Source organism: Lepidochelys kempii, chromosome 6, assembly GCF_965140265.1.
Source record: "Lepidochelys kempii isolate rLepKem1 chromosome 6, rLepKem1.hap2, whole genome shotgun sequence".
Classification (NCBI taxonomy): Eukaryota; Metazoa; Chordata; order Testudines; family Cheloniidae; genus Lepidochelys; species Lepidochelys kempii.
In genome coordinates this window covers 123,414,542-123,442,288 of record NC_133261.1, presented here as the reverse complement: position 1 = coordinate 123,442,288, position 27,747 = coordinate 123,414,542, and the positions used below count along the sequence as shown (strand labels likewise).

Here is a 27,747-nt window from a genome sequence, read left to right as displayed (position 1 = left end):
GGAAACTTTGCTGTGGGTACGACAGCGGCGGGCTCGCTTTCCGGCCCCTGGATGAGTGGAGAGTGGGAGCCGAGGAGGAGCTGAGGAGACGCTGGGGTTAGTGGCCGCGGGCGGAGAGGGGGGGGGGCGGGGAGGAGGCCGCGCGGGGGAAGCGGCCCGGCGGCGGGGTCAGGAGCCCGGGCAGCCGCCGCTGGCGGCGATGTGAGGCGGGGCCGGGGGCCGTCTCTACCTTTGTTGGCTCCCCGCCGCCCCCGCCCGGCCCGGCTCGGCCCGGCCCGGGAAGCGAAGCGAAGCGAAGCGGCTGCCCCGTCTCACGCTCTCCTTCTCTCTGGGTCTGTGTCGGTCTCTCTTCTAGGACATGGCCGAGGTACCGCCCGGGCCGAGCAGCCTCCTCGCCCCGCCGGGGGACGCCCTCTCCCCCTTCCCCGGAGGAGGGGGGGCCGCCGCCTGCCCCGGGGCCCTGGACGAGGAGGAGGAAGAGGAGGGCGGCCAGGCGCCGCAGGCGCGAAGCGGCGGCAAGGGGGGGCCGCCGCCGCAGCAGCACCGCCTCCTCCACCACCACCACCACCCGCCGCACCACAACCACCAGCTCAACGGCCTCCTCAGCCCCGAGCTGCGGCACCTCCGAGCCTCCCTCAAGAGCAAGATCCTGAGCTCGGAGGGGGCCGAGGGGCCGGAGAACAAGCGAGCCGGCAAAACAGTGGGCTCCGGACAGCCGCCGGCCGCAGCCCCGTGCTCGCCCCCCGTCCCCAACCACCTCCCGGAGCCCCAGGCCAGGACTGCGCCCCCGGCAGCCACAGGGGACAGGAGCCAGCCGGCGGCCGCCACTGCAGCCCGCAATGGACTGGCTGGGGGGCCTGGCCTGGAGGAGGGGGATGAAGGGGAGGAGGAGGAGGAGTCTCTGCTGCTGCTCTCCACATCCTTAGCAGCAGCCTGCAGTTTGAAAGGCTCGGGGACGGACTCTCCTCCCGAGGAGGACCTAACGATACGATACGTCCGGTATGAGTCCGAGCTGCAGATGCCCGATATCATGAGACTGATCACCAAAGATCTGTCTGAACCCTACTCCATTTACACGTATAGATATTTTATCCACAACTGGCCACAGCTTTGCTTTTTGGTAAGTGGTGGGGGAGGAGGGAAGACGTTGGGAAGGGTCTGGGGTAGAGGGAGCAGGTTGGAAGGGGGGTGGAATTCATGGGGAAGCTTGAACTGCCAACTGATGCTTTTTCATGGTCACGGGATGGAGAGAGTTCTGGAAATGCCCTGTCTTATTTACCGGTGATGTGCTCTGCGCACCTGTGGTGCTCTATGTAGACAATTCAGAAAGTATACCTAGTCACGCTCGTAAATGAATGATTCAAGTAGAGTAATGGGGTTTGCATGTGGGACTGAAACCCAGGAACTCCTGAGTTCTAAGCCTGCCATTGACACTGATGTTCTTTACGACCTCTTGCAGTTCATTTCTTCATTCTCTGCCTCAGTTTCCACTCTTGTAAAATTGAAGTAACAGTACTTAACTAGCAAGTCTTGTGACTTAATTTGATAACTTTTTTCAAGGTTCTGTACAAAACAGTCCAAAGTAATTCACTTATACGATGTGGTCTGAGTTAAGTTGTAAATGTAATGGGATGGACAGATATCATGGAATTGAATTTTTGCAAACCTCAAACTTTTTATCTGCAAAACTAGTTGAAAATGAAACATAAAATACAACTGTATCTTCTAGTGCAAAAGTCACAGTATATGTAAAAACATAATTGTCATGCTATGTCCAAATACTGTGCTAATAACACATCCAGTCTTGTTTCCTGCCTGCTATATTAGACTAATAGTCCATTAGTCTGCCTTTGTCAGTGGCTTGAACTTCTTTATCTTAAAGAAAACATAGTAAGTTCTAAAGCTTTTTTAGTAATGAAAAGTTTAGTGTTATACACTAATCATATGGGTGTGAGCACCATATGTAAGTTGTCTAGAGAAACATTTGTACCTCAATCCTGTAGACGTTTCTGCACGTTTGACTTTATGCACGTGAATACTTATGTTTAAAACAAAGTATGTGTGTAAGTGTATGGCCTTGATCCTGTAAACATTGTCCTTGGTAATAGATAATAGGTAGTTTCCATTTACACAAGGAAAGTCAACATTTGTATGAAAACATTTTTATAACAGTTATCATATTGAAATGAAGTTGAATACAAAGTAAAAGAAGGAAAAACATGTTATGGATCTTTTGGGAACAGTTTAAAGACTAGCTATTACACTACAGACAGGGTGTAACTAATTTTGTGGAGGCAGAAGTTCTTTCTGATAAGTTATTAAACTCTTCTCCTTTATGTACAATAGTATTCATTCATCACATGTGGCTTGCAAATATTCACTCAGGAATAATTATTATTACATGGGAATAAGATGTGACTATACCTTTACTGTGGATTACTGGTGCTTATGTGCTTATATTTTCTGTGTTAACCATGGGCATAATTTAATGGTCTGTACTAGAGTTTCCAAAACTGTGGGCCTTATGACCCCTACAAGGGTATACAGCAGGAGTATGGAAAGTTGTGCAAAAAATGTGAAATAGTTAAAAATGGATATATAACAGAAGCCTTATAATGGTGTATCCTATTTGGACTACCATATTGTTGAATGTAGGAACCTCAGTTAGTGGTTCGATGCAGAGTAGTGCAGGATGTGAGTGTGTACAGCAGCCTGCTATAGCTTCTTCTGATAAAATAGTATGAAGCCTGTACTTGGGTGTGTCTAGATTTACCTTATACAAAACAAGTCCTATTAAAAACACTTGTGTGACATGAAACTCAAGTACCCATATGTGCACACGGCACTGAATTGGGATGCTGGATGTGTCAGCAGAAATCAGGCCAGAAGGCACTGTTGAGCATTGCATGATCTTATAGGATATGTTGTTTAGTCTGTGGAGCTCAGTTCTTGCCAAGGAGTGATTTAGGAAGACTGTTCCATGAAAAGAACAGTGACAAGTCATTCAGTGACATTCTCAAAGAAAATGTGGGAACGTGACACATGAGACATGGTTTTACATCAGTGGATTCAAAACCAGAATGTAGAGTGCTCTGAAGTGCTGGCTGTAGAGCTATAAAGTCTTTAAAGTGATTGCAGCATCAAAGGGGAAAGAAGAAACCTTAGGTTTATCTTTAAGGGTGTGTTTTGAGAAAACTTGAAGCCTTAAAAAAACAACAAAACTTGAGTACTCAAACTGGCAATGTTGATACAGATATCCTTCAGATTTGGTATTTCTGAATCACAACAGTGTAAAGCACATACAGTTGTGGAAAACCTTACACTTGTGACTTCAAATGTTAGTCTAATGCAGCTGACAAATTGAAAACAGTGTCTTTATCAAATAAGTTTGTTTCATGTTATATTAGTAACATGGATGAGAATATTCAGGAGCAACTGCTTTCAAAACTTGGGAAAAGAGACTTCTTAAGCCTTTCAGTGTGCTGAGTCAATTGACCCCTCTGATGCAGCACAGATGTTAGCATTTGTGAGGTTTGTTTTTAAAGGGTCTGTTGAAGACTTGCTTTTTTTGTAAAGCTGAGCTATGTACACACAACAGACAAATGCATATTTGAGACATTTCAGGAATCAAAGTTTTCACATTTGTGGGGAGCATTCTATTGTAATTTGCATGAGCAGTGTCAAGATGATAACAGGAAAGAATAGAGACCTGGGCCTACAGAACCAAAACATCATATCTAATGCTTCATGGCTTCGTTGTTTTTCCCTGCACAGCAAGAACTTGGCAATTAAGAAAACTCCTCAAAGATTGCACTACTCCTTTAGGAAACTTATAGAGAGGTGAACTTCTTAAGTTGTCCAGTGAATACCTGACTGTTTGCATTGCTCTGATGGGTTCCCTTCACTGGCAACTTCTTTCATGCTGAAGGGAGGTGGCTTTCACAAGATAAAGTGCTAAGTCCACTCTCAGTTAAGACCAGGATGGCATGTTTTCCTGAATCATCCCTTGCTGAAACCTTCAACATGTTGGGCAACATACTTATCCTAACTAGTTGACATCTTTGGGCATCTAAATGAGCAGAACTTTCTCTTTGGGAGTGGACTAGGAATGCTGCATACATGGTTGCTAAGGACACTTGGAACACTTGGAAATTGGCCTTCATGAGTGCAAAAAGGAAATTTTGAGTTTGCTCTTATTTCAAATTTATAGGGCATTGAAGCTGTAAGAAACCAATCAGGAACTTATACATTAAAAACTGAGGGAACTGAAAACTCAGCTGGGAATACAATACTGTAACCTGCTTTGGAGGGAGTAGGGGGGAAGCTGAGGGGAAGCTGGATCACCGGCTCTTTCATCCAGCATGTTATTGATTTGGCTGCATTGACTAGGCTAGTGCAAGTCATAAGAATGGTCAGACCAAAGCTCCATCTAGCTCAGTATCTTGTCTTCTGACAGTGGTCACTACTAGGTGCTTCAGAGAGAATGAACAGAACAGGTATTTATCGAGTGATCCATCCCCTGTTGCCCATTCCCAGCTTCTGGTAAACAGAGGCGAGGGACACCATCCCTTCCCATCCTGGCTAATAGCCATTGATGGACTTATCGTCCATTAACTTATCTAGTTCTTTGTGAACGCTGTTATAGTCTTGGCCTTCACAACATCCTCTGACAAAGAGTTCCACAGGTTGACTTGTCATAGGAGAGGCCTGTCAAACTGACAGTCTTCGCCTGTGACAAGACCCAACAACTGACTTTAGTTAGGAACTTAGATTTGTGGCCATCTCTGATAATGTAGGTATCCATCTTAAGTTGCAGATGCCTTGAAAGTAATTTTTTTTCTCATCTCTGAGGGTCCAGTTTCTCTACAATGGTAGCAATTAAAAATGAAGCATGGCAATCATTTCTCAATCAAAAATGACTTAAGACCGCATGTTTTTCCCCAGTTCAGCCTTGTGTATAACATCTTTAGTTAGAACAGCTTCATACGTCATACAAAATTGTGAGCGTATTTTTTAAAAAAATTGTAGCTCCTTTTTAACTTTCTAGTTTTGGCATGGTTAAAGTTACAAAACTTCTCCCATTTATGGCTGCCATTAGAGGGCTCAGGGAAGATGTTTATTTTAGTTTAGAAAGGGCAAGTTAAGTAAACCCTGGTCTATTTCAAAGATTTGGTAAAATAGGACATGTTGCTTATTATATAGAAGTAGATTTCTTTCTGATTATTGATACCTTTTGCAAATCTCCCTCTCCCCCCACCCCACCCCAAAAAAACCCCAAAAAACCAGCTATAGATCCTACTCAAGTTCTATACCTTTATAGGGTTCTTAACTTCATGTGATTAGCAGTAGTAGTAGTTCTGTTTCAATTGAATTCTACAAGTTCTAAAGGTAATTTTTTTGTACTTCCAGTAAAGAGACTGCAGGTGTTTGGATATAAATCCCTAATGATTGAGATTTTTATGATTACTGTTAATGTTTTTCTTCTGTATCATATTCCATTCAAGGATCTCAAAGCATTTTACATTAACATAAGACCCCTTTGAGAAAAGTATTCACTACTTTTCAGTGGGAAAAACTAAGGCATTGAAACTGAACCCTAGAGAGGCCAGGAAATTGCCCAGACCTTCAGAGCAAGGTCACTGCAGACCCAGGAATAGATCTTAAAACACCTGACTCCCAGTCTTGCAGTCTACCACAACTATTTCTTTTTGTATTTCAACTTAACTCAGTTAAGAACACACAAGTTCCTCCAGAGCTTGTTACTTTTTTAACTGAAATACTTTGTTGCTTCTGTCTATCTAAGGCAGTGGTTCTCAAAGCCGGTCTGCCGCTTGTTCAGGGAAAGCCCCTGGCGGGCCGGACCGGTTTGTTTACCTGCCGCATTCGCAGGTGCGGCCGATCGCGGCTCCCACTGGCCGTGGTTCGCCGCTCCAGGCCAATGGGGGCTGCAGGAAACGGCGCCCTTCCCGCAGCCCCCACTGGCCTGGAGCTGTGGACAAGGCAGGTAAACAAACCAGTCTGGCCCGCCAGGGGCTTTCCCTGAACAAGCAGTGGACCGGCTTTGAAAACCACTGATCTAAGGTACTTGTATGGTTCCCAGCATTGTATCTGAGCACCTCTCAGTCTTTAATGTGTTTATGCCCACAATGCCTTTGTGAGGTAGGGAAGTGCTGTTATCCACATTTTACAGATGGAGGAACTGAGACACAGAAAGGCTAAGTGACTCCCCCAAGGGCAGACAGGAAGTCTGTGGCAGAACTGTCAAGTCCCAGGCTAATGCCCTAACCACTGGACCATCCTTCCTCTCTTTTCACAGTTGGTGATATGATAGCAAAACCTGAGACATGACATATGTGGCTCCGAAAGGCACTCTAGCCTTTGGTTTCAAGACTTAATTAGGTTTTTATTTTAGTTAATGTTTCAATCCATATGTAGACGCTTGTGAAGCAAAATGTAGACAGTTTAGTAATAACTCTTGCAATTTGTGGATGAGATGAAATCATCTCTTTAGTTAAATATTTAAATTTTCTTGCTTAAAAAACAGGTAACAAATGATGAAATTGAATTTATGCAAGTTAACACTCTTTGAGATTTAGACTAACATAGGTTTGAAAAATAATCTCACAGTACAAACACCTTTAGTACTGGGAATATTTAATACTTGTTTTGTGGAGTTGGTGTCTTGGGGCCAAAATCTGCTGTTTAAAAACTTACATGTGATTTCACTGGGAGCTGCATTCATGTATTTGAAAGCAGAATTTGGCTCTTAATCATTTGCTCTGAAATGATCCTTTATGGAAATTTCACTTTTGCTTCAGTCTGTTTTTATTTAGGCTATTTCCACTTTCTCCTTCAGAATGCCAGAGAACTAAACTATTAATTTTACGTGCTGGAGTAGGTTTTTCACCTTTCAGTAAGAGGGAAAAGGGAAATAAGGGCCTGATCCTGCAGTCCTTATGCAAGCAGAATGCTACTGGAGTCACTGGGAACCTTGTCTAAGAACTGCAGGAAAAGATCTTCTGAAAAACATGTACAATACCACTTTGTTACTTATCACTATTTTCTGACAGTAACCACAAAGATCAATGAATCTGCAGTTTTGTGTCAGTGAACTGCTAGATCAGTAGTGCAGTTTTATTTTTAAATAAAAATGAACACTATTTGTAGCCAATGGAATGTTGGTATATACATTTATTATTTCCTGTTTATCTCGAATTTCACTTCTCTCAACATGTATCAAGTATGTTATCTATAAAGTTTTCTGTATGATTCTAAGTGAACAGTAATTTGCACCATTATGTTCTCTTAAAGACAAGAGGTGTGTGTTTGCTTTAAATCAAAGTGTGGGATCACATCAGGTACTCTGCATAATTGTAGCAGCACTATTTAAGAGTCTGTCAGTTCTTCCAATATACAGTATAAGCTGTTTTATCTGGCATTTCATCAACCGGAAAGCTCTATAAACCAGCATTTCTGATTTTCATTGAAATTCCAATTTATAGTCTGGTTGGTGTGGGGCTGGCAGGGGGTTGGGGTGTGCAACACGGGCTCTGGGAGGGAGCTTGGGTGCGGGAGGGGGCTCGGGACGGGGGTTGGGGCGCGGGAAGGGGTGCTGGATCCGGGGGGGGGGGTTGCTCACCTTGGGCGGCTCCCTGCAAGCGACGATCTGTCCCAACTGCTCCTAGGTGGAGGTGCAGCAGGAACTGCGGTTCCCGGCCAATGGGAGCTGCAGAGCTAGCGCTCGGGGCGGGGGGGCAGCAGGTCGCAGAGCCGCCTGCTGTGCCTCTGCCTGTGAGCAGCCAGAATTGGTCGCTGCTTGCGGGGAGCTGCCCGAGGTGAGCGCACCCCAACCCACTGCCCTGAGTCCACAGACGCGCGCACACACACACACACACACACACACTCTCTCTCTCTCTCTCAATCTGCCCCCTACCCCCGCCTGCATTCAAACTCCTTTCATCTTAGTTAACCGGCTTTTTTCACTTACCGGCACCCCCCATTTCCCCAACATGCCGGATTAAACAGCATTTACTGTAATGCTTTATGTTTCTCAGGGCCTGAGCTATACAAAACTTGCCTTGGACTGAAACTTGGCATACTAGGTCTTAGTGTTGAAGAGGTGTTTTTTCTTTTAAAGAAATGGAAAGAAATTTACTTGATTTGCCTGTTTAAATTATGAAATGTGAAGCAAAACAACTTGTAGGGTGTGTTATATCTCAAAAGTGTTTTCTCCCCTCCCCCCCCCGTTTTTTAAATAGATCTTTTTAAAGCCATTTGTCTAAATTGTAGACCAGTTCTTCTGGGTACATTAAGAAAAAAATTATTCTTGCTAAGTTTAATTTAGAAACTTCTTTCAGTGCTTGATGCACTTTTGCCCAATAGTCTGCACACAAAATCTGAATAAACTGTTATAATCAAGGGAATAAAATCTTTCCCCCCATATCATGGTGCTACTCTGCAACCACTGCTAATTTCTCAGTTGCTGCACCTCTCCTTCAATGGGGGCTCTTGGCGAGTGGATTTGTGTAGACACAATAATAACCCACCACTCATGAGCAGGACTATTAAAAGGACTAAAGGAAAATATTTTTTCCTGAAGGGAAACTTTGGTCCTCATCTTGCAACAGGAGCCACTTGGATGGATCCTTGTACTTATACACAGCCTCATTGTGTTAAATCTGTGTGAATGCGGTTAGCAATTATAATCATTCCATTTATTTAACATTTCATAATATGAAGTATTTCAGAGTGACTAAGTCATCATGACCATGCCTCTCATGGCAAGTGTCACTGGGAGTAACTGTTAATGAGGAATTCTTAAGTAAATGAGAACTCTGAATTAAAGGTACTTAAAAAGCATGAAATTACTGGTAAAACTATTTTTGTCTGAATGGTTTCTTTTCCTTGTTACTGGAATGAAAAGTGACACTTGTTAAAGATAAAACATTAGGGTTTCATGAGAGCCATTATGTTCTTGGGGTTAAAAAATTGCTAACAGAAACTTAAAACAAGTATAATCTTTCATAGCTTTTGTAAACAAACATGGAAAATCGTATGCAAAAATAAATTCAGTTTGTAGTTTATACACTAGTCTTGACAGAATTCAGCTGGATTTTTTATAAATTTGATGGATAATAGCAATGTTTATTTTTAAACTTTTTTATTTTTATATACTCAAATTTTCATAGATAAAAGGAGTTATGGGGCAGGGAATGTCAGACAATTATTAAATAATGGTAGACTTTGAGACTGTTAAAACACAGATTGTCAACATAACGTGTCAAAATATGCAAAGGAAATATCCATATATGAAAGTTCTCAAGCAGTGGCTTTTTTGGTTTTTTTTGCTTTGCCTATCTGTACATTTAGATTGTTGTTGATGCAATTTTTGTCGGCTTCCATGTGTACAGTGAAATTGTTGATAAAAATCTAATCCTTCTAAGCCTATTTCTTTACTCAGGCTGCCATGTCTTTTATTTTTAAATGTGAGTAAATAAGAATGGATTGAAGGACCTATTTCTAGAGTCTTGTCTTATATACAAAGTCTGCTCCCATTGAAGTTCTGTGTTGAATGACTTTAAACTCTGGTTTTTATATCACTTTGAGAAACACTATAAAGAGTGTTGTTGATAAAGTTTCCCATCTGTACTTTGGATATATGTTTGAACTGTATATACAGTTTTACAGTGCAAGCTATTATTTGTTACTTTTGTGTACGTAAGATTGTAATTTAAAAGGCAAACAAATTCACTTTTGTTTTGTTGGCATTCATTGTATATCACATACTTAGAATGTACTTAGATATTTGTTTGTCTTTAAGGCCATGGTAGGTGAGGAGTGTGTAGGTGCCATCGTCTGCAAGTTGGATATGCACAAAAAGATGTTCCGCAGAGGTTATATAGCCATGTTAGCAGTGGATTCCAAATACAGAAGAAAAGGCATTGGTAAGAATAGCCTCTCCATGTTCTTATTCAAACTCTGATAACCCTGTTGGGATGGTTGTAACTTTTGGAATAGAAGAGTGCCACAAAAATAACAACAGGCTTCTGCAGAGGTAAAAGTTTGTTTTCTTAGAAAGCTTTTTTTTCTTTAACTCAGAGTAACTTGAAGTGGTTTGGAGACTGTCTACACTTACTATCATGTCACATATTGTATTTTACAACTTTGGAGTTGCAATAACTAATTCTAGTTCATTTCCAATGAAAAATGAACAATTTTATTTCATTTTTTACTTGAACTTTTTTTTTTTACTAGGAGGCTGTTTACCCAAGAAAAATCCTATTTTCTGGTAGTAGCAGTCTCCCCAAAACCAAGTCTGGACAAGCAACACTTACTTGCTACCTTCCTGGAGCATTCTTGATGTGCACTTAAATTCCTGGGTGTATTAAATAATTGGTAAATTTGGCATAGGTCTGAAATGAAAGATACCCAACCTGCCACCTCAGTTTCTCTTGTAAAATGTCAGTGCCAAATAAGAAAAGAAATGGATAACTTGTGTAGCCGTGTTTGCACATAAACCCATTCACAACCTCCTACTCACTATCCCGGTGAGCTGCTTTAGTAAATTCTTCCTTTGACTCCCCTTGATCAAATTAGCCACATACTGCCCTTTGGGGAGCCATACATATAGCTAATTACAGCATGTATACTTAAAAAAATCTCTCTTCTTATGAGGCAACCAAATTTGAGATAGTTTGTTGGACAGTTTCCTTAACATCCGTGCCAGGAATTTCTTCCTTGTTATCTTCACTTACCAAATCAACGTTGAACTACTTTTTTAAATAGGCCATCTTGAAACATTGTCCCCTATTTTGCAGTACTTTTGAAACTTAAAATGTATATTTCAGCATTTCAGGACAAGGATATGCTTTGCTACTAATTCGTTATGGAGCAAACTCTTGCTTCCTGTATGTTTAAACTCTGTTTTTGTTATGGAGGACAGAGCATGACTTGCACCAGAAAAATACGGGACAGATTTGTAAAATATTTCTGTTGTGCTTCTCTGACCCCTTTCTCTTCCTGCAGCTCCTCCAAATATGACACAACATCAAAACAAGTTTCACCCCAAGTGCACAAACAATCTTGAATGTAGTCTTGGTTTTTATAAAAGCAAAATTTTGGCATAGGCTTCCAAGTTTGGGGCCAATAATGACTGCCCTAATATAGTCACAGTAGTATATAGGGGAAAGGATACAGGGAGATCACTCTTCCTCCTTTCCCTTGAGCACTGTCATGCAGGAGGCAGCCATAATTTAGCTGCAGATGCTTGGGAGTACAAGGGGATGCCAACTAACGCTACATTTATGTCCACAAAGCGTGCTGTCTCTGCATGACTTCTCCCCTTCTCTGCCCCGTCTGTATCCTGTTCATGCCACATCAGGGTAGCACTGGCTTCACTTTTTAACGTGAAGCAAATCGAAAGTACCTTCCCTCAGTACCTCTCAAGATGTTTTTTTTTCCCACAAAGAGCATCACTACTCATTAGATTTACCTTTCCCTGTCCCCAGCATATATCAAACTTTGTAAGAGGTGAAATTTCATCCTCTATATCTATTTAGTTGGTATTTTAAATATACAATCTATAGATTGTTTCAGGGTGTGTGTTTTTCTTTTTCTTTTTAAAGAGCAATCTTTTTGCAAGAGAAATGTTCCTCAAATATGTTCAAAGGGGATTCCAATCATAGGTGCAACAAAAGGGAATTAAACAAGTCTTGAAATTCATCTTTATTATGTAAAATATGAGGATATTTTTAAACATGAGAAGCCTGTTTATAACAACAGAAAGACAAAGAAAAGAACTTCAGATTCCAAGGAGAAGCTTGTATATGTTACCTGTAGACCTATTATACTCTCATGGGTGCCACGTAGAAGTCTTTGCAAATACAGAATAGTTAGTATATACTTAAAGGCAATTTTAATGCCAAAACCTTGAAAGCAGACAGTGAATCTGCAGTCTAGTTTTGGGTATTGTGACTATTATATGCCACTGTGCTGTGTATTGAAATGGAATATGTGGATGTAATTAATATATATATTATAAAATTAGTAATCTGTAAACTGTGATTCTCTGAATTTAGATCTCTTCAAAAAATCTATACCTGTATTTTACTTTAATGCTATTAAAATCTATTTTCCAGGTACAAATTTGGTTAAGAAAGCTATTTATGCCATGGTTGAAGGAGATTGTGATGAGGTAAGTTTTTATAGGTGCTCAAAAATTTTGAGGGAGTACTCTCTGCTGTGTTTGTGTTATTCTCCATACCCATGGATTTATTTTGTAGGCATTCTTTTAGACACTTGATTATCTTGTAAGCAATTCTTCCATTTATTGTAGGAGATGGGATACCTTCAAAAAGGCAAACTGAGGAGTATTTTTTCAAACTTAAGTTTAGTTAACTATAACATAATGTACAAATAAGAAGAGTTAATACTTTTGATATATACTACACTAAACAGTTAGATACATCTTCTGAAATTTGATTCGTGTGCTCTGGGCTCCCAAACATTCTAAGAATAAATGCTTCTGTTGAACAGAGAGAGCTTGTTTTGGAATTTGAGTCGGTTATTCTACCTAACTCCTCATTGTATTCAGGATATGTGAAGTTAAACACTGAAACAGTATCAACTGTAATACTGTAAAACATGGTCTTATCAGAGTATCATCAAATTTTCCAAAAGAAACCCATACAGAGTACTTCCCAATAACATAGAATTATCACAAAGTGATTTAGTGTGTATTCTCTTCAGAGAATTTAGTAAAACTATTGCAGTATCATAAAATCAAACTTTACTTTCTGTATCCTAAATTTTGTTAATATCCCTATTCATCTTTTTTGCAAAATTCTTCCAACTAGATGAAAACTTATGAGTTCTGTTTGACTATACAAGAAGTAACTAATGTAGTCTTAATATGATTGGGTGAAGAGGAAAAATAAGGGAGGGAGAGAATAAGGTTCTTCACAGGCTTGTCTGTTTACCGCAGCTATCTATTCCTTAACACTAACTCAATAGGATAGAACCATAAACCTGTTGTCCTTAATGTAAGTGATTTAAAACACTAAATCATATTCATAGTTCCTCAGGGAGGTTAGCTAGTCCTTTGATCTTTCTTGGGTATCCTGATTAGCTGTGCACCCTGCTAATGCAGTATTTAGGTATGTTGTGGAAATTTGAACTAAAAATTGCAGGTTTTCTTTAAAAAAAAAAAACAACAAAAAACAAAAACAAACCCTTCTAGAACGTATTTTTTCTCTCCCTTCCCCCCTTGCCCCCCTCCTCCCAAATCAAGACTACTGATAAACTCTGCCACTTTTTCTATAATCTCTTCGGAATCTTATTCTCTGTTATCCCCTTCATCCTTATTGCCAATTTCTTGGTCACCTCTCACCTCAATTACTGCATCCGCTTCCTTTGGCCCTCCCATTTCTGGGATTGTGCCTCTCAATTATAACTCATGTGCTTCTGTTGAAATAGTTGTCCTCCCCCACAGCTCTTCCCTCTACCTCCTCCTTGAGTGGTTTTCAGATTTTGTTCCATAACTCATTCAAACCCTCTTTCCCAGGGCCCTTCAGAGCTCTACTCTAACTGCATGTGCACTTACCTACTTATGACTTATGCTTTGGCAACATAATGAAGCTTGATAACTCTCCATTTCCTTTTCCCATAAGCAGCTCCATGTCTTGTCCCATGTCATCCCCTATTCTTGAAATATACGTCCTGGTGCTGTCACTACACATCCCTTTCCTTGTTCAAATACTTCTTCAGTACTTCCTCATTTTTATCAGTCTTCCATTGCTGATCTCCAGTTTGGCCTTGAATTTGATCACCATTTACAGATAAATAGCAATATTTCCCCCATTACCATAGTATCTAAGCACCTCTCAATCTTTAATGTATTTGTCACAACAGCCTTGTGATATAGAGAAGTGCAATTATCTCCATTTTCGAGATGGGGAACTGAGACCCAGATAGGTGAAGCAGCTTGCCCAAGGTCACACAGGAAATTTGTAGCACAGCAGGGAGTAGTAACATGATCTTCTGAGTCACAACTAGTGCCCTAACCATCCTTCTTCACTAATAAATGATTATTTTTTTAAAATGAGAGGAACTAATAAGACACATACATAATATTAAGTACATCTCATGAGTTTTTCCTATTGTAATCTTTGTGTTCCTTGTCCCATACACCTTATTGTTTTTATTTCTCACTGTGTAAAATCTAATGTGGACTACAAATTCCTCAACACATAGACCCTGCTATTTCATTTTTGTTAAATGCTATGCCCCTCTGCTGTATAAATAATTTTCCATGTTAGGTCGTTTATATACTTTTCAAACTCTCCCGTTAAATGTGCTACATTCTAGGCTTCACTGTGATCCATTATTATGAGATATTAACATATATAAACTATCTACAATAATATAGCAAATATGTCTTGATATTTTTTCTCTTCCTTGGCACTAAGTCTGGGCGTAGGTGACTTCCTCCAGATGCTTGTGATGCAACAATACAACAACTTTGGCTACTTGAACCAATGTCTATTCGACATTGGTGAGGCCTCATCTGGAGTACTGTGTCCAGTTTTGGGCCCCACACTACAAGAAGGATGTGGATAAATTGGAGAGAGTCCAGTGAAGGGCAACAAAAATGATTAGGGGTCTGGAACACATGAGTTATGAGGAGAGGCTGAGGGAGCTGGGATTGTTTAGCCTGCAGAAGAGAAGAATGAGGGGGGATTTGATAGCTGCTTTCAACTACCTGAAAGGGGGTTCCAAAGAGGATGGCTCTAGACTGTTCTCAATGGTAGCAGATGACAGAACGAGGAGTAATGGTCTCAAGTTGCAGTGGGGGAGGTTTAGATTGGATATTAGGAAAAACTTTTTCACTAGGAGGGTGGTGAAACACTGGAATGCGTTACCTAGGGAGGTGGTAGAATCTCCTTCCTTAGAGGTTTTTAAGGTCAGGCTTGACAAAGCCCTGGCTGGGATGATTTAACTGGGAATTGGTCCTGCTTCAAGCAGGGGGTTGGACTAGATGACCTTCTGGGGTCCCTTCCAACCCTGATATTCTATGATTCTATGAACCTTCTAATATATTTCAGAAAAGTTTTCGCTCATGACAAGGATTGGAAAAATCCACAGACCTGCTCGTCACTGGAGAGTGGGAAGTTTCCCCTGATGAGCGAGGAAGCCCATATCACCCATTTCTGCAAGATTTAAGTTTTTTTAATTCTTACTTAAGTTTCTAGTCCTTATGATTGGTACATAGCCAAGCAAGTATGAAATGATGCAGCATTACAGCTTGTCTTCCTGCACCTATAGGTTGCTGCAGTAGTCTGCTGCTATTGGTTTTTTTCCAATCAGTGGCAGAGAGAAATTAACAAGGTGTTCAGTTTCACTGCTGCTACTCAGAATACAGTGAACAGTAAGGGAGAAAAATGTAAAAAATCTTATTTTTGTTCAAAAGTGTGCTTGAAAAATGAGCATGTTGTCCCATGTGTAAACATCAGTTTTTCCCAAGTGCCTGTTTGTTCACCCACTTAAAACATGTTTAGATGCGTCTTTGAAACTTTACCCGTAAATCTTACCTTGGAACAAAGGTGACAAAAGTACCATGTTCCAGTAATACTTGGGCAAGTAATCTGACAAGCTTGTACAATACTTTTCAAAGTATTGAAGAGCAAGGGGTAGATCTTAGGGAACAGTAGGTGAACTGTGATGTACATTTAGTACCTAAAGTATATGGTGGTGCCCATTTGTGGTGTTTGAAAGTTTGCTGCAACAGCATAATGGTAGCTGTAAAAAGTTTAATCTCTGTTTTGTTTGCTGGTGGTAACAAACTAGGCAAACATACAAAGTCCCCAGGTAGAATCGGATATCTGAGGCCTTGTCTACACTACTGCAGTAAGTCGACCTAAGTTACACTACTCTAGCTACTTGAATAATGTAACTGGAGTCGATGTAGCTTAGGTTGACTTACCACAGTGTCTACACTGTGCTGCGTCAACGGGAGACACTCTCCCGTGGACTTACTTGACTCTTCTCATTCCAGTGGAGTAGACTGGAGAGTGCGCTGCTGTCGATTTAGCGGGTCTACATCAGACCTGCTAAATTGCCCCCCACTGCATTGATCACAGCAGCGTCAATTTCCAATAAGGGTAGATGTGGCCTAAGGCACTGTGTGCTTAACATACTTTGGTCAAAAGGCCATTTTGAGCTACAGGTAAAATTTAAGTCTGAAGAATGTACCGCTAGCGAAAGATTACTTTAAATACGTGTTCATGTGTGTAAATTTAACATTCTGCCAAGTCCCTAAATTTCACTAGTGTAATTTTTGACATTATGGTTTTCTGAGATACTTAATGATAGTGAATTTTGATGATGATCGTTCAAGATTGTGGACTAAAGATTTTGGGAAACTAAATGAGCCAAAGTTTATAGTAGATTATGGTAAATTAGCATAATTTATTGGCATGATCTGAGAGCAATATGTAGAAAATGTGGTCTACTGGAAACAATTTTAAAAGCTATGCCTCTGAAATACATAATTACCTGAATTACTGTGACTATATTTGCATAGCCCCAAACTCCGCTAAAAGTGAAAACTCAATGGTTTGATAAAAAGCCAAATACATCTGTCGTCTTGATTTCATGAATACTCAACTTCTTAGGTGTTATAAGCATTTCATTAGTAAAATATCTTAGGAGGATATTTTCAATGATTTTCAATGGCAGTTGGCCTCTTAACCACTCTTTGTTTGTTTGAAAATTCCCCTTAAAGCAGATCTGGCTGAAAAATTGCAGCATTTAGGGCCATCCTGTAGATTTGTTTTCCCTTCTTGAGGGAATTTGATTCTTTAAAGGAAAGAATGGATTGTTCATTAATGTATAATCTTTCATAGTAATCGAAGTATAACATTTCGTACTTGCACAGTGTCTTACATCTTCATAGCACTGTATAACTGCTAACTAATCAAAATAAATTGGCAGTACATGCTAAAAATACTTAACATTCTCACAATTTTTCTGAAAGTTAGGAAAGAAAATTGCTTATACAAAATGTGAAAAGGAATCGCAGCTTTTTACAAGCAGCCTCACTGAAAAACAGATAACAGTCCACAGCTGAAAGTCACCATGAATACTATTATCAGCTAGGTTGGTCTTTAGCATCATAAATACACCTACTAAACAATAAAGTGTGACGCTTTGCTTACCTCACTGGGATCACAACTTTAAGTCAGCAAAACTCGAGAGTCCAGACATCTGGTTACATGAAATACTGCATCATAATGTGGCTTTTTTATTGTATATGTTGTAAAGGATGATGTATGGTATCATGAAATATTTCAGATTATTCATTGGAAATATGGTCTTTCTTCAGAAACTTTGTGTCTGTAGAAAATACTATTCTATTGATTGAGCTGGTCAGGACTCATGCAGGTGGACAGAGGAGATGATGTTTCTGAGTTATTAAAAGAATTAACAGGCATACTTGTACACCGAAAGCAAATTGGTTGTAGGAAATGCTCTAGGACAGAAGTGAGTGGGAACACTGAACACGCTGTCTTGCATTTGAAACTGAATACAGGAATGGGACAAGTCTTTGCGCAACCACACCCCTCCAAACCAAATGAAGCATGAACAAAAACAACCAAGAGAATGTAATTGGGCTTCTTGATTATGTGCAAATACACATTTCAGTATCACTTGCATATTGTTTATTCAAGCAGGGTGACTTAGGTCCTTCTTGTCTGCAAGGTACATATATCTTGTCTATTCAGTGTTTAAGATTAAACTTTTTCCAGCAGTATATTTGATCAATTTTATACTTAATTGAAGGTTAAAATTACACTAGATTACACTAGCCTTCTAAATTGTAAGTATCAATCGTAATAAGGTGACATGGACCAGTGGCCAAGGCACTGGCTAGGAGTAACGAGGCCAGCGTTCTTTTCTTGGATGAACCAGTAATTTGCTGTACTCTAATTATTTAATCTATTTCCTTCAGTTTTCCCATCTGTAAAATGGGGACAAAAATACTTATCACCTCAGATTCCACAGTGATGGGTGTTATAAAAGAACCTATTTAGAGCTGCTGTTCCTTTGTAGAGCATCAGAAGTCAGTCTTTTTGTTTTTCTTCTCCACTCTGAAAATGCTGGCATTCTTAAAATCAGAGCTCACTGCCTTATTTAATTTTTCAGTAATTTTTCACTTTGTATGACACTCTCTATCCCTTCTTATGGTGTGATGTAAACAAATGTACTTCACTGTTGTCTGTTTCATTGTGTCTTGGTGAATGGAGAACTAAAGTATTGGGATTCCAGCAGACCTGAATTTCAACATTTAACCACTCTTAAATAAGTGACTTGCAGGAGTGGTTGGCAGCCCTTTGGCATTGCTTGCAAATCAGCATGAATATGCAAAGTTGAAACTGGACACAGGCATGTTATAGTACTCTGCCAAGTTGCTAAACTTCAGTGAGAACGAATGCTGTTGACAAAGTTCAAATGACAGGGGGCTTCCTGCTCAGTGTTACTTATGTGGGTCGTATTTCCTGACCTCTATAATGCTTTGTTTTAATCTGAGCTCAGAAGCAATTTGAGGCTTTTAATTGTAATTAAGTAGAAAATAAGCATTGATTCTTTAGTTCTAAATTGCTACTATTTCAGTAAGTGATTGAGTCAATGTTTATTTAATCAATTCAAATTAATATGGTAGTACTAATGAGCCCAGTCAGAAGTCTCGATGATGATACCAGCGAAGTAACAAGGTGTATTGAAAACCAGAAACCCAATGTCTAATTCTTCCCAGGAGGCTTGGAATTGAATTAACATGTCTTACAAATACAGATACAGTAAACTGACCACCATGTTTTAATCACCCTGGATATTATTTTTTTTTATTTTACATCACTTTGTCTTTGCTTATTTAAAAAAATGAATTATTTTAGCCTTTTCTTCCTTTTAATTTTCCCTGCTGTGCCTATCCCAGGACATGGTTTATTTGTGGGGGGATTAAAGGGGGATGAATGGCTGGAATATGTGGTCAGAGATGTTTCAGATTTGGCCATTAGTCAAACTTGTAAATGTAATGAATATGTATTATGTTTTAGTATATGCATTCAGAGTTCATGGTGAGCACATTTTCTTTTCCATTGTCTTGTATTTTGTGTAGCCATTTGTACCTTTGCAAAGTGGATGTGAAATGCTACAGTTTGACAGTGTTAGAAGCTCTTTCTTGAGCATCAACAAGAGAATTGATTCATAGTTTGCTGCAAATATTATGCAAAATGTTGCTTTAATTCTGTGGTCTCTATACCATGCGCATCATTATAGTATTAAATGCTTTTTTGTATTTAATATGTAAATTCACTTCATCATGGATTCATCTGTAGTCTGAAGAGCTTGTCATTTTCATTTTGGTGGGCAAGTATTGTGTGTTCTTGTGCATACAGAGACCGTTTTTAGTGTTAAAATAAGATCTGCTTGAGTTTTGGTAGAATATTGTGAAAATGTGTGTATATTTTACAAATTTAGATTAGATTCTCTGATGTGCCAGAGCTCTGCTCAGTGCAGCTGAGAAAAGGCATGAAGAGTGGAACCAACACTGATATTATGACACCTTTGTACTCCCCCGTGCTTGGGGCCAATTTGGTTCTCAGTGTAACTTAAGCCAGGCTCAGGTTTGCTGTAAATTGTACATGGCTGCCATACTTCCAGGGGGGCCTTTCCACATCCAGCAATTGCCAGAGCACAAGGGAATAGAAAAAAGCGGCTCTCCATGCTCAACTTATGCCAGGACTAGCTGGGAGTGGTGTAGGGCAAACTGCATGCCACTCAGGAATTTTCCGATATAGAATCACAGGACTGGAAGGGAGCTTGAGAGGTCATCTAGTCCAGTCCCGTGCACTTATGACAGGACTAAGTATTATTTAGACCATCCCTTACGTGTTTGTCTAACCTGCTCTTAAAAATCTCCAATGATGGAGATTCTACAGCCTCCCTAGGCAATTTATTCCAGTGCTTAACCACCCTGACAGTTAAGTTTTTCCTAATGTCCAACCTAAACCTCTCTTGCTTCAATTTAAGCCCATTGCTTCTTGTCCTATCCTCAAAGATTCAGAACAACAATTTTTCTCCCTCCTCCTTGCAACAACCTTTCATGTACTTGAAAATTATCATGTCCCCTCTCAGTCTTCTCTTTTCCAGACTGAACAAACCTAATGTATTCAATCTTCTCTCATAAGTCATGTTTTTTAGACCTTTTATCATTTTTGTTGCTCTTCTCTGGACTGTCTCCAGTTTGTCCACTTTTTTTCTGAAGTGTGGCGCCCAGAACTGGACACAATACTCCAGGCCTAATCAGTACGGAGTAGAGTGGAAGAATTACTTCTCGTGTCTTGTTTACAACACTTCTGCGAATACATCCCAGAATGGTGTTTGTTTTTTTTACCCCCTCAACAGTGTTATACTGTTGACTCATATTTAGCTTGTGGTCCACTATGACCCCCCGATCCCTTTTCGTAGTATTCCTTGCTAGACAGTCACTTCCCATTTTGTACATGTGCAACTGATCGTTCCTTCCTAAGTGGAGTACTTTGCATTTGTAAATAGGATGAAATTCAATAAGGACTTTAGACCATTTCTCCAATTTGTCTAGATCATTTTGAAATATAATCCTATCCTCCAAAGCACTTGCAACCCCTACCAGCATGGTATCGTCCACAGACTTTATAAATGTACTCTCTATGCCCTTATCTAAATCATTGATGAAGATATTGAACAGAACCAGACCCAGAACTGATCCCTGCAGGACCCCACTCGTTATGCCCTTCCAGCATGACTCTGAACCACTAATAACTACTCTCTGGGAACGATTTTCCAACCAGTTATGCACCCACCTTAGAGTAGCTCCATTTTGGTTAGTTTGTTTATGAGGAGGTTATGCAAGTATCAAAAGCTTTAGTAAAGTCAAGATATACCACGTCTACCACTTCCTCCTATCCACAAGGCTTGTTGTCCTGTCAAAGAAAGCTATCAGGTTGGTTTGACATGATTTGTTCTTGACAAACCCATGCTGACTGTTACTTATCACCTTATTATCTTCTAGATGTTTGCAAATTGATTGCTTAATTATTTGCTCCATTATCTTTCCGGGTACAGAAGTTAAGCTGACTAGTCTGTAGTTCCCTAGGTTGTCCTTATTTCCCTTTTTATAGACTGGCATTCTATTTGCCCTTTTCCAGTCTTCTGGAATCTCTCCCGTCTTCCATGACTTTTCAAAGATAATGGCTAATCAGATATCTCCTCAGTCAGCTCCTTGAGTATTCTAGGATGCATTTAATCAGCCCCTGGTGACGTGAAGACTTCTAACTTGTCTAAGTAATTTTTAACTTGTTCTTTCCCTATTTTAGCCTCTGATCCTACCTCATTTTCACTGGCATTCACTGTGTTAGACGTCCAATCTCCACCAACCTTCTTGGTGAAAACTGAAACAAAGACATCATTAAGCACCTCTGCCATTTCCACATTTTCTGTTATTGTCTCTCCCACCCCACATTGAGTAATGGGTTTACCCTGTCCTTGGTCTTCCTCTTGCTTCTAATGTATTCTAGAATGTTTTCTTGTTACCCTTTATGCTTCTAGCTAGTTCGATCTCGTTTTATGACTTGGCCTTTGTAATTTTGTCCCTACATACTTGTGTTATTTGTTTATATTCATCCTTTGTATTTTGACCTAGTTCCCACTTTTTGTAGGACTCTTTTGATTTTTAGATCACTAAAGATTTCTCCTGGTTAAGCCAGGGTGGTCTCTTGCCATACTGCCTGTCTTTCCTACGCAGTGGGGTAGTTTGCTCTTGTGCCCTTAATAATGTTCTCTGAAGAACTGCCAACTATCATCAATTGTTTTTCCCCTTAGACTTGCTTCCCATGGGATCTTACCTAAAGTTTGCTAAAGTCTGCACTCTTGAAATCCATTTTCTTTATTTTGCTGCTCTCCCTCCTACCATTCCTTAGAATCATGAACTCTACCATTTCATGATCACTTTCACCCAAGCTGCCTTCCACTTTCAAATTCTCAGTATAGCAGAAAGCAGCCATTTGAGGGGTCCAGGATCTGCCTAGAATTTCATTTTGATTTGAAAAAAGAAAAGGAGTACTTGTGGCATTTATTTGAGCATAAGCTTTTGTGAGCTACAGCTCACTGTCATTTTGATTGAGTTTGCACTTTTTCTGTACACAAAAAATGTTCATGTAAATATTTCATCTAACAAATGTTCATGGAAAGCTAAACTTGGATCTGTTGCCAAATCTATTTAATCACGTAGCTAAACTTGTTTGGGGCAAAGTGTAATTAGTTTACAAAGGTTAGAGCATTCATTGAAAGAACTGAAAGGGTACCATGTGACTTAGGTCCCTAGCCATTCAATTTGAATAATAAATTCCAAATATCAAATACTTGATTGAAGCAATACAGCAAACAGATGAAATTTAATTGCACAAAACTTTAATTGATGTTGAGTAGCTGCCACATTTTTTAAAATTGGGTTCCATTTGGACAATTAATGAACAGAAAAAAAAAAAGCTAATTCTATTAACAAATTGTTTATGGGTACACATTAGTCTATTAATCTAGAAGAGTTTTAAAACCGAACAGATAGCTGTGTAAATAATTTTTCTGAAATAATGCAACTCTTCTCAAAATTGACTTATTTTTTCATTGTCTTTAAAGGTTGTCTTGGAAACAGAGATCACAAACAAGTCTGCTTTGAAACTTTATGAAAATCTTGGTTTTGTGCGAGATAAGAGGCTGTTCAGATACTATTTAAATGGAGTTGATGCACTGCGTCTTAAACTGTGGCTGCGTTAAAAGAAACCATCACATCAATCAACTGACTTCCCAACAACACAGAGTTGTCCTTTGCATGCAATGCAATTTGTACAGAATTGCTTTGCAGGTGGACTTAGTAATTTCCATGCAGCTCTTATCTGTCAGTGTCTCATTGAGTGTCGCACATATTTGTTGCACTTTGGCATGGCGCATTTGTTCTGAATTAAAACAGATTGTTTCAAACTTCGAGTTCTTTTGGTACCAGCAAGACGTGCCAGTTGATAGCCAAGATATGTTCATTCATTTGCAAGTCTACTGACTGTATTACATACATAGTGAACACTTGATCAAAGACACTGTATGTGGAACACAATGCTTGGTTCCAGAAAAAAGCCAATCTAGATTGTAAAATTCTATAAGTATACTAACATTTCATACAAAACTTGCCATAGTTTTCTGGAAAAAGGCTTCAATTTTAGGTTTTATTTTCAATATTGAATTTTCCATTCTTAAATATTGGTACCTCAGTGATTAGTGAATGAAAAAAATGTATTGTAGGGTGGGGTGTGTGTTACAATGAGTAACGGTAACAATTAAATTGCGTCTGCCAGTGCCTGTATAGATAAGTATATTTGTCTTCACCTCTAATTTTTGAGTGCATGCTTTTTTCTTTTTACTTTTTTCAATTGTCTTTGCAAGCAAACTTCTGCTTTTATTTAAATTCTGAATTTGATAATAAATTATTTCAGATTTTTATAATTTGGATACTTCTCCCAGAAAAGGGTTTGGAAAGCCCTTCTTTTCTTATAGCAAGAAGTGTTAAGCTATTTTGAAAAACCTTGAGTAGCTGCTGAAAAAAGAACCTGATGTCACCAGTAAATCGCTGCTGCTTTTGGATGCACTTTTTCTTTAAAAGAGGGATTTTTAAAAATATATAGAAAATTAATGTAAATTGGTATGATTTTATTTAATCAAAATTATCTCTAGAAGCTCTGAAGAACAGCTATTTTAAAATAGAACAATTTTTTCACTTTGATTTGGATTCAGATTGCTTTGCTTCAGTGTTCTAAAATGCTTCTATCTTCGGTTCTCGAGCTTTGAAATAAATGTCAAGGTGTATTGTATCCATTTTTAGCTGCTCTCACCTTCTCAAAACTTATTTGAGCTAAGTTATTGAGGGGGTTCTTCCCCCTCCCCCTTCCCCTTTAAAATAAATGTAGCAGAGAAGGGACTTCCCTTTTTTAAATGGGATATATAGGTCTTGCCCTAAGCCATCAACTTGTTCAGCAGTAATGCTGTGTTTATGCTCTCCTGATTGATCAACATGATATATGACCAAATTTATAAATGGATTGTATTTCATCTTGAAAAAAGGTGACATTGGTTTATTTATATAAGTGGAAGAACCTAGGCAACCCGTGAAAAAAGGATGAACTCTCAATGAGTCTGCTCGTCTGTACTGAGTGTAATCTTCAGATTTGCCTTATTACACTGTGTTTTTAGGGTTTGGTTAGAGTCATGTTTTTTAATTGTTATAATTACTGTACATTTAAAAACCCTACCTCCTGTAAGTTTGGAAAATATCCCCTTACAGGAAAACTGGATTTAAACGAAAGCCAGCCTTATTTTGCACAGACAAACGTTCACATGGTGACAGGCATTTCTCACCGTGTACAAATTGTGAATTGTATTTGAAAATAAAGATTTTTTTTTTTAATTAAAATTGGCACTTGGAAGTTCTCTGCTTGTGGACACCATTTGTGCTTTTCACTTTTTCCATTTCTAAAATGAAATTAATCCTCTAAAACAGTGCCAGAATAAATGTAAACTGAAGACTCTTATTTACAGAACAGGTATGGTGTGGTCAGTGACAGTGCATGTTTCCACCATACTACCCTGTAATGTAATTCATGCTTGTTCTGATTCAAAAACTTCTAGGGATAAGAATATTATTGACTCTGCTTAATCAATCATTGCTTGGCCTCTTGTGAATATACTGTCAGTAGGTGCCAATTTTAGTTAAGATTTCAGTGATATGGACTTCAGTCCACTAGAAACTGAACCTTCACCACAGACTTTATTTCCCATATGTGTTTTGGTGTCCTATCAAATGGTAACTACTTTGGTTCATTTGGCACTAATGATCTAGAGAGGAGATACTTCATGTCCTGTTACCAACTGTTGGAGACTATGTAGGGGATCCAGTGTTGGAAATTGCGAACCAGTCTTGCTTCATTGTTTAAAAAACAGCAGAAGAGAAGTCTTCTGCTGGTCAAATCTGAAAACACCTACTGTTTAAATATTAAAAGCAGATTAGAACCTAGCTTACAATAGCTCATACAGGTTGTTGCACAAATACCACTTTTGAGCAAAATTCAAATACAATTCAGTCTAGCCGTGGCACGAAGTGGTTCTCACCATGCAAACTTTCAGAATTCTGAGCAAAATGGGGGCAACTTTCTTTTAAGAGTGCTGTCTACAATAGTCTAATATTGCTACTGTATCACACACAGTTCACTACAGAAGATACTGAAGCTGTACACATTGGTATTCAAAAAATTGGTATAGTCTCACTTTGTTGCATAGGGTGGGATGTCCTGAATTTGCAACAAGGTGAGACTATCACTAACATGAAAACAGTTCAAATAGTACTTCAGATAGAAAGGCATAATCAGGGTTTCTTGGGGTTCTTTGTCTTTGTTGTCAAGACATGCTCCCTGCCCCTTTTTGCATTGACAAATCTAAACTAAGGAGTTGGTATTAAGTCACTTTTATGTTTAACTTTATATTGCCTGAAATACTACTATTGGCTGACATGTCAGAAATGTGTGCATTACAATGCTTTAAAAAGGAAAAAACGTTACGACTATCAGGTTCACCACTAATCTAATTGGCATTGCATAGCGCATCCCAGTTTCGGTGCACTACAAGACATCACTAAAACTGAGTGCTAAGTTACAAGGTTTTCAGGTTTTGTAGAAATGCGACCATAAATTATATTGGAGTTCGGGGATCAGGTGGGTAGCTAAAAAATATCAAGTGTATCTCAAAATATTGGACTGCTGTTTTGCGTGGATTGTGTTCTTCTGTCCTTTATCCTTTGGCAAGAACAAGAACCGGTGAGGTTATGGAATGTGCAAGCTGTCTAAATAAGATGCAGTCAAATAAAATATGGTTAAGTTGTTTATGCATATCATTTTAAATGCACATTTTAATGTTCTAGTTTGATTTTTTTTATTGCCAGTAAAAACATACATAATTGTGTGTGTGTTTTTACTGTCTTCAGAGGATGAATGGAGAAATATTAGTAAGTGAAAACTCTACTCCTGACCCCTTCATACACGGCTATATATTTTTGATTTCCAAATCTAGTTCAGAAGCACGTTGAATATTATTTATAGGAACTTCATGTCTGTGGCTGGACTAAAATATGAGATTGTTTGCATTATGCATCAATTAGTGTAGACAGGCAACCTGTGAGCCTGACCCTGCAAGGTGCCAAGGTGTCCCGTGAGGTAATATGGGCAGTTGGCTCCTATTGAAATAAACAGGAGTTCAGGGCCATCAATAGCCTGTTCAAAGGCACTGAGGACTGGATTGTTAAATGTATTTAGGTGCCTAAACACAAAGATTAGCACCTTGTATTTTCAGAAGTGCCAAGGCACCAAACTCTCACTAGGTGCCTTTTCAAAAGTGCCTAACTCCCATTGACTTCAGTGGAAATTAAGCATTTAAGCACTTTTGAAAACAGCACTAGGCACCAAAGGGTGTAAACACCTTTTTAAAATCTAGCCATATAAGTAACTTGCAGGATTTGGCCTTATGTTTGTAAGAGGTGTACAACACAACTGAGATTAACTTGTTTACATCTTGAATTACTGATCAGCTGACATTTTTATTGGCTCTCATTACTCCAGGCTGTCTTCCAGCTAGATTCAGTCCTATTGGATTATGAGAATGTCAGTCACCAAAACGAAATGGAGCAGAACAAAACAGTTTTGAAGAATATTGCACACACAATGTTTTTGTGGTCCTAATGGTGGTAATCTTTCCTAATGGAGTATTCTGCTGCTAGAAAATATGGTGTATAAATGGAAAACTTTTTCCAGCACAAGGAACACCAGTGTGCACTGAATTTTTCAGCTCTTTTGGTGTATCATGTGGTAAAGCAGTGTGGCAGAAACTGGCCTAGAGCATTGCTGCTGCCTATGTTCCTCAGCAACCTCTTGAATTCTGGGCAAGATGTAGTTTTAAATGTTTTCTTGTTTTGTACTGCAATGTAGTCACAGCAGGAATACATACAGTTAATATATGTAGACTAAAATAGGTTTGGAAAGATCCAATAGCATTGGATTTTCAACCTATGACATTGGGATATGAACCTTTCAGGGCTGTAGCTGAAGATAGCTTTCAGTACTCTGGCAAATATTTTTATGAATAGAATGCTTTTAAGAAATATATTGTGGTAACGTAACCTACATAATTCTAACACAGAGTATCCTGTTTGGGAGCCTTTAGTTTCCCTAAACTTAAAGTGCTGTAGTAGCTGAGCTATAAATAATGGAGGAAATACCTCCCTACCTGTCCAAAGGCTTCAGGTGAGGAAGTAGAAATTCTTTCTCCCTTTGAGCATGCAGATCTCTGAATTTTTGAACGGAAGACAAAGAATTGTCATCTTTGTGGCACAGTTTTTCCCGTGCCTGCTCTGTGTTGTTGAGTTCAGTGTAGGGGTAACTGGGTGAAAGTATATGGCCTATGTTTAAACAGGAAGCCAGATTAGACCAAATTTATGAGAATGTAAATATTTTAGGCAGTGGCCCTACCTGGATGGAGCTCTGGCAGGCTGGAGAATCAGATAGTGGAGTAAGAGAGATAGTGGTCTTTGGGGTAGCACCATTCCATGCTATGCAACAATAT

General features: G+C 39.3%; 1 protein-coding gene across 4 annotated transcripts; it reads left to right on the top strand.

The window, feature by feature from the left end:
* On the top strand, positions 1-27,747 carry NAA30 (N-alpha-acetyltransferase 30, NatC catalytic subunit). Of its 4 annotated transcripts, none has more exons than XR_012159602.1 (5): positions 1-96; positions 356-1,120; positions 12,138-12,193; positions 15,102-17,154; positions 22,732-22,779. XR_012159602.1 is itself a non-coding variant. In XM_073350009.1 (5 exons), exons 2-5 carry the CDS (start codon positions 359-361, stop codon positions 22,867-22,869), a joined length of 1,080 nt encoding a protein of 359 aa, XP_073206110.1. In that variant the 5' UTR covers positions 1-96; positions 356-358; the 3' UTR covers positions 22,870-27,747. The 4 variants fall into 4 exon arrangements, 3 of the variants coding, with proteins under 3 accessions (XP_073206110.1, XP_073206111.1, XP_073206112.1); XM_073350009.1 differs by lacking the exon at positions 15,102-17,154 and adding an exon at positions 9,821-9,944 and having other exon boundaries at positions 22,732-27,747; XM_073350010.1 differs by lacking the exon at positions 22,732-22,779 and adding an exon at positions 9,821-9,944 and having other exon boundaries at positions 15,102-15,208.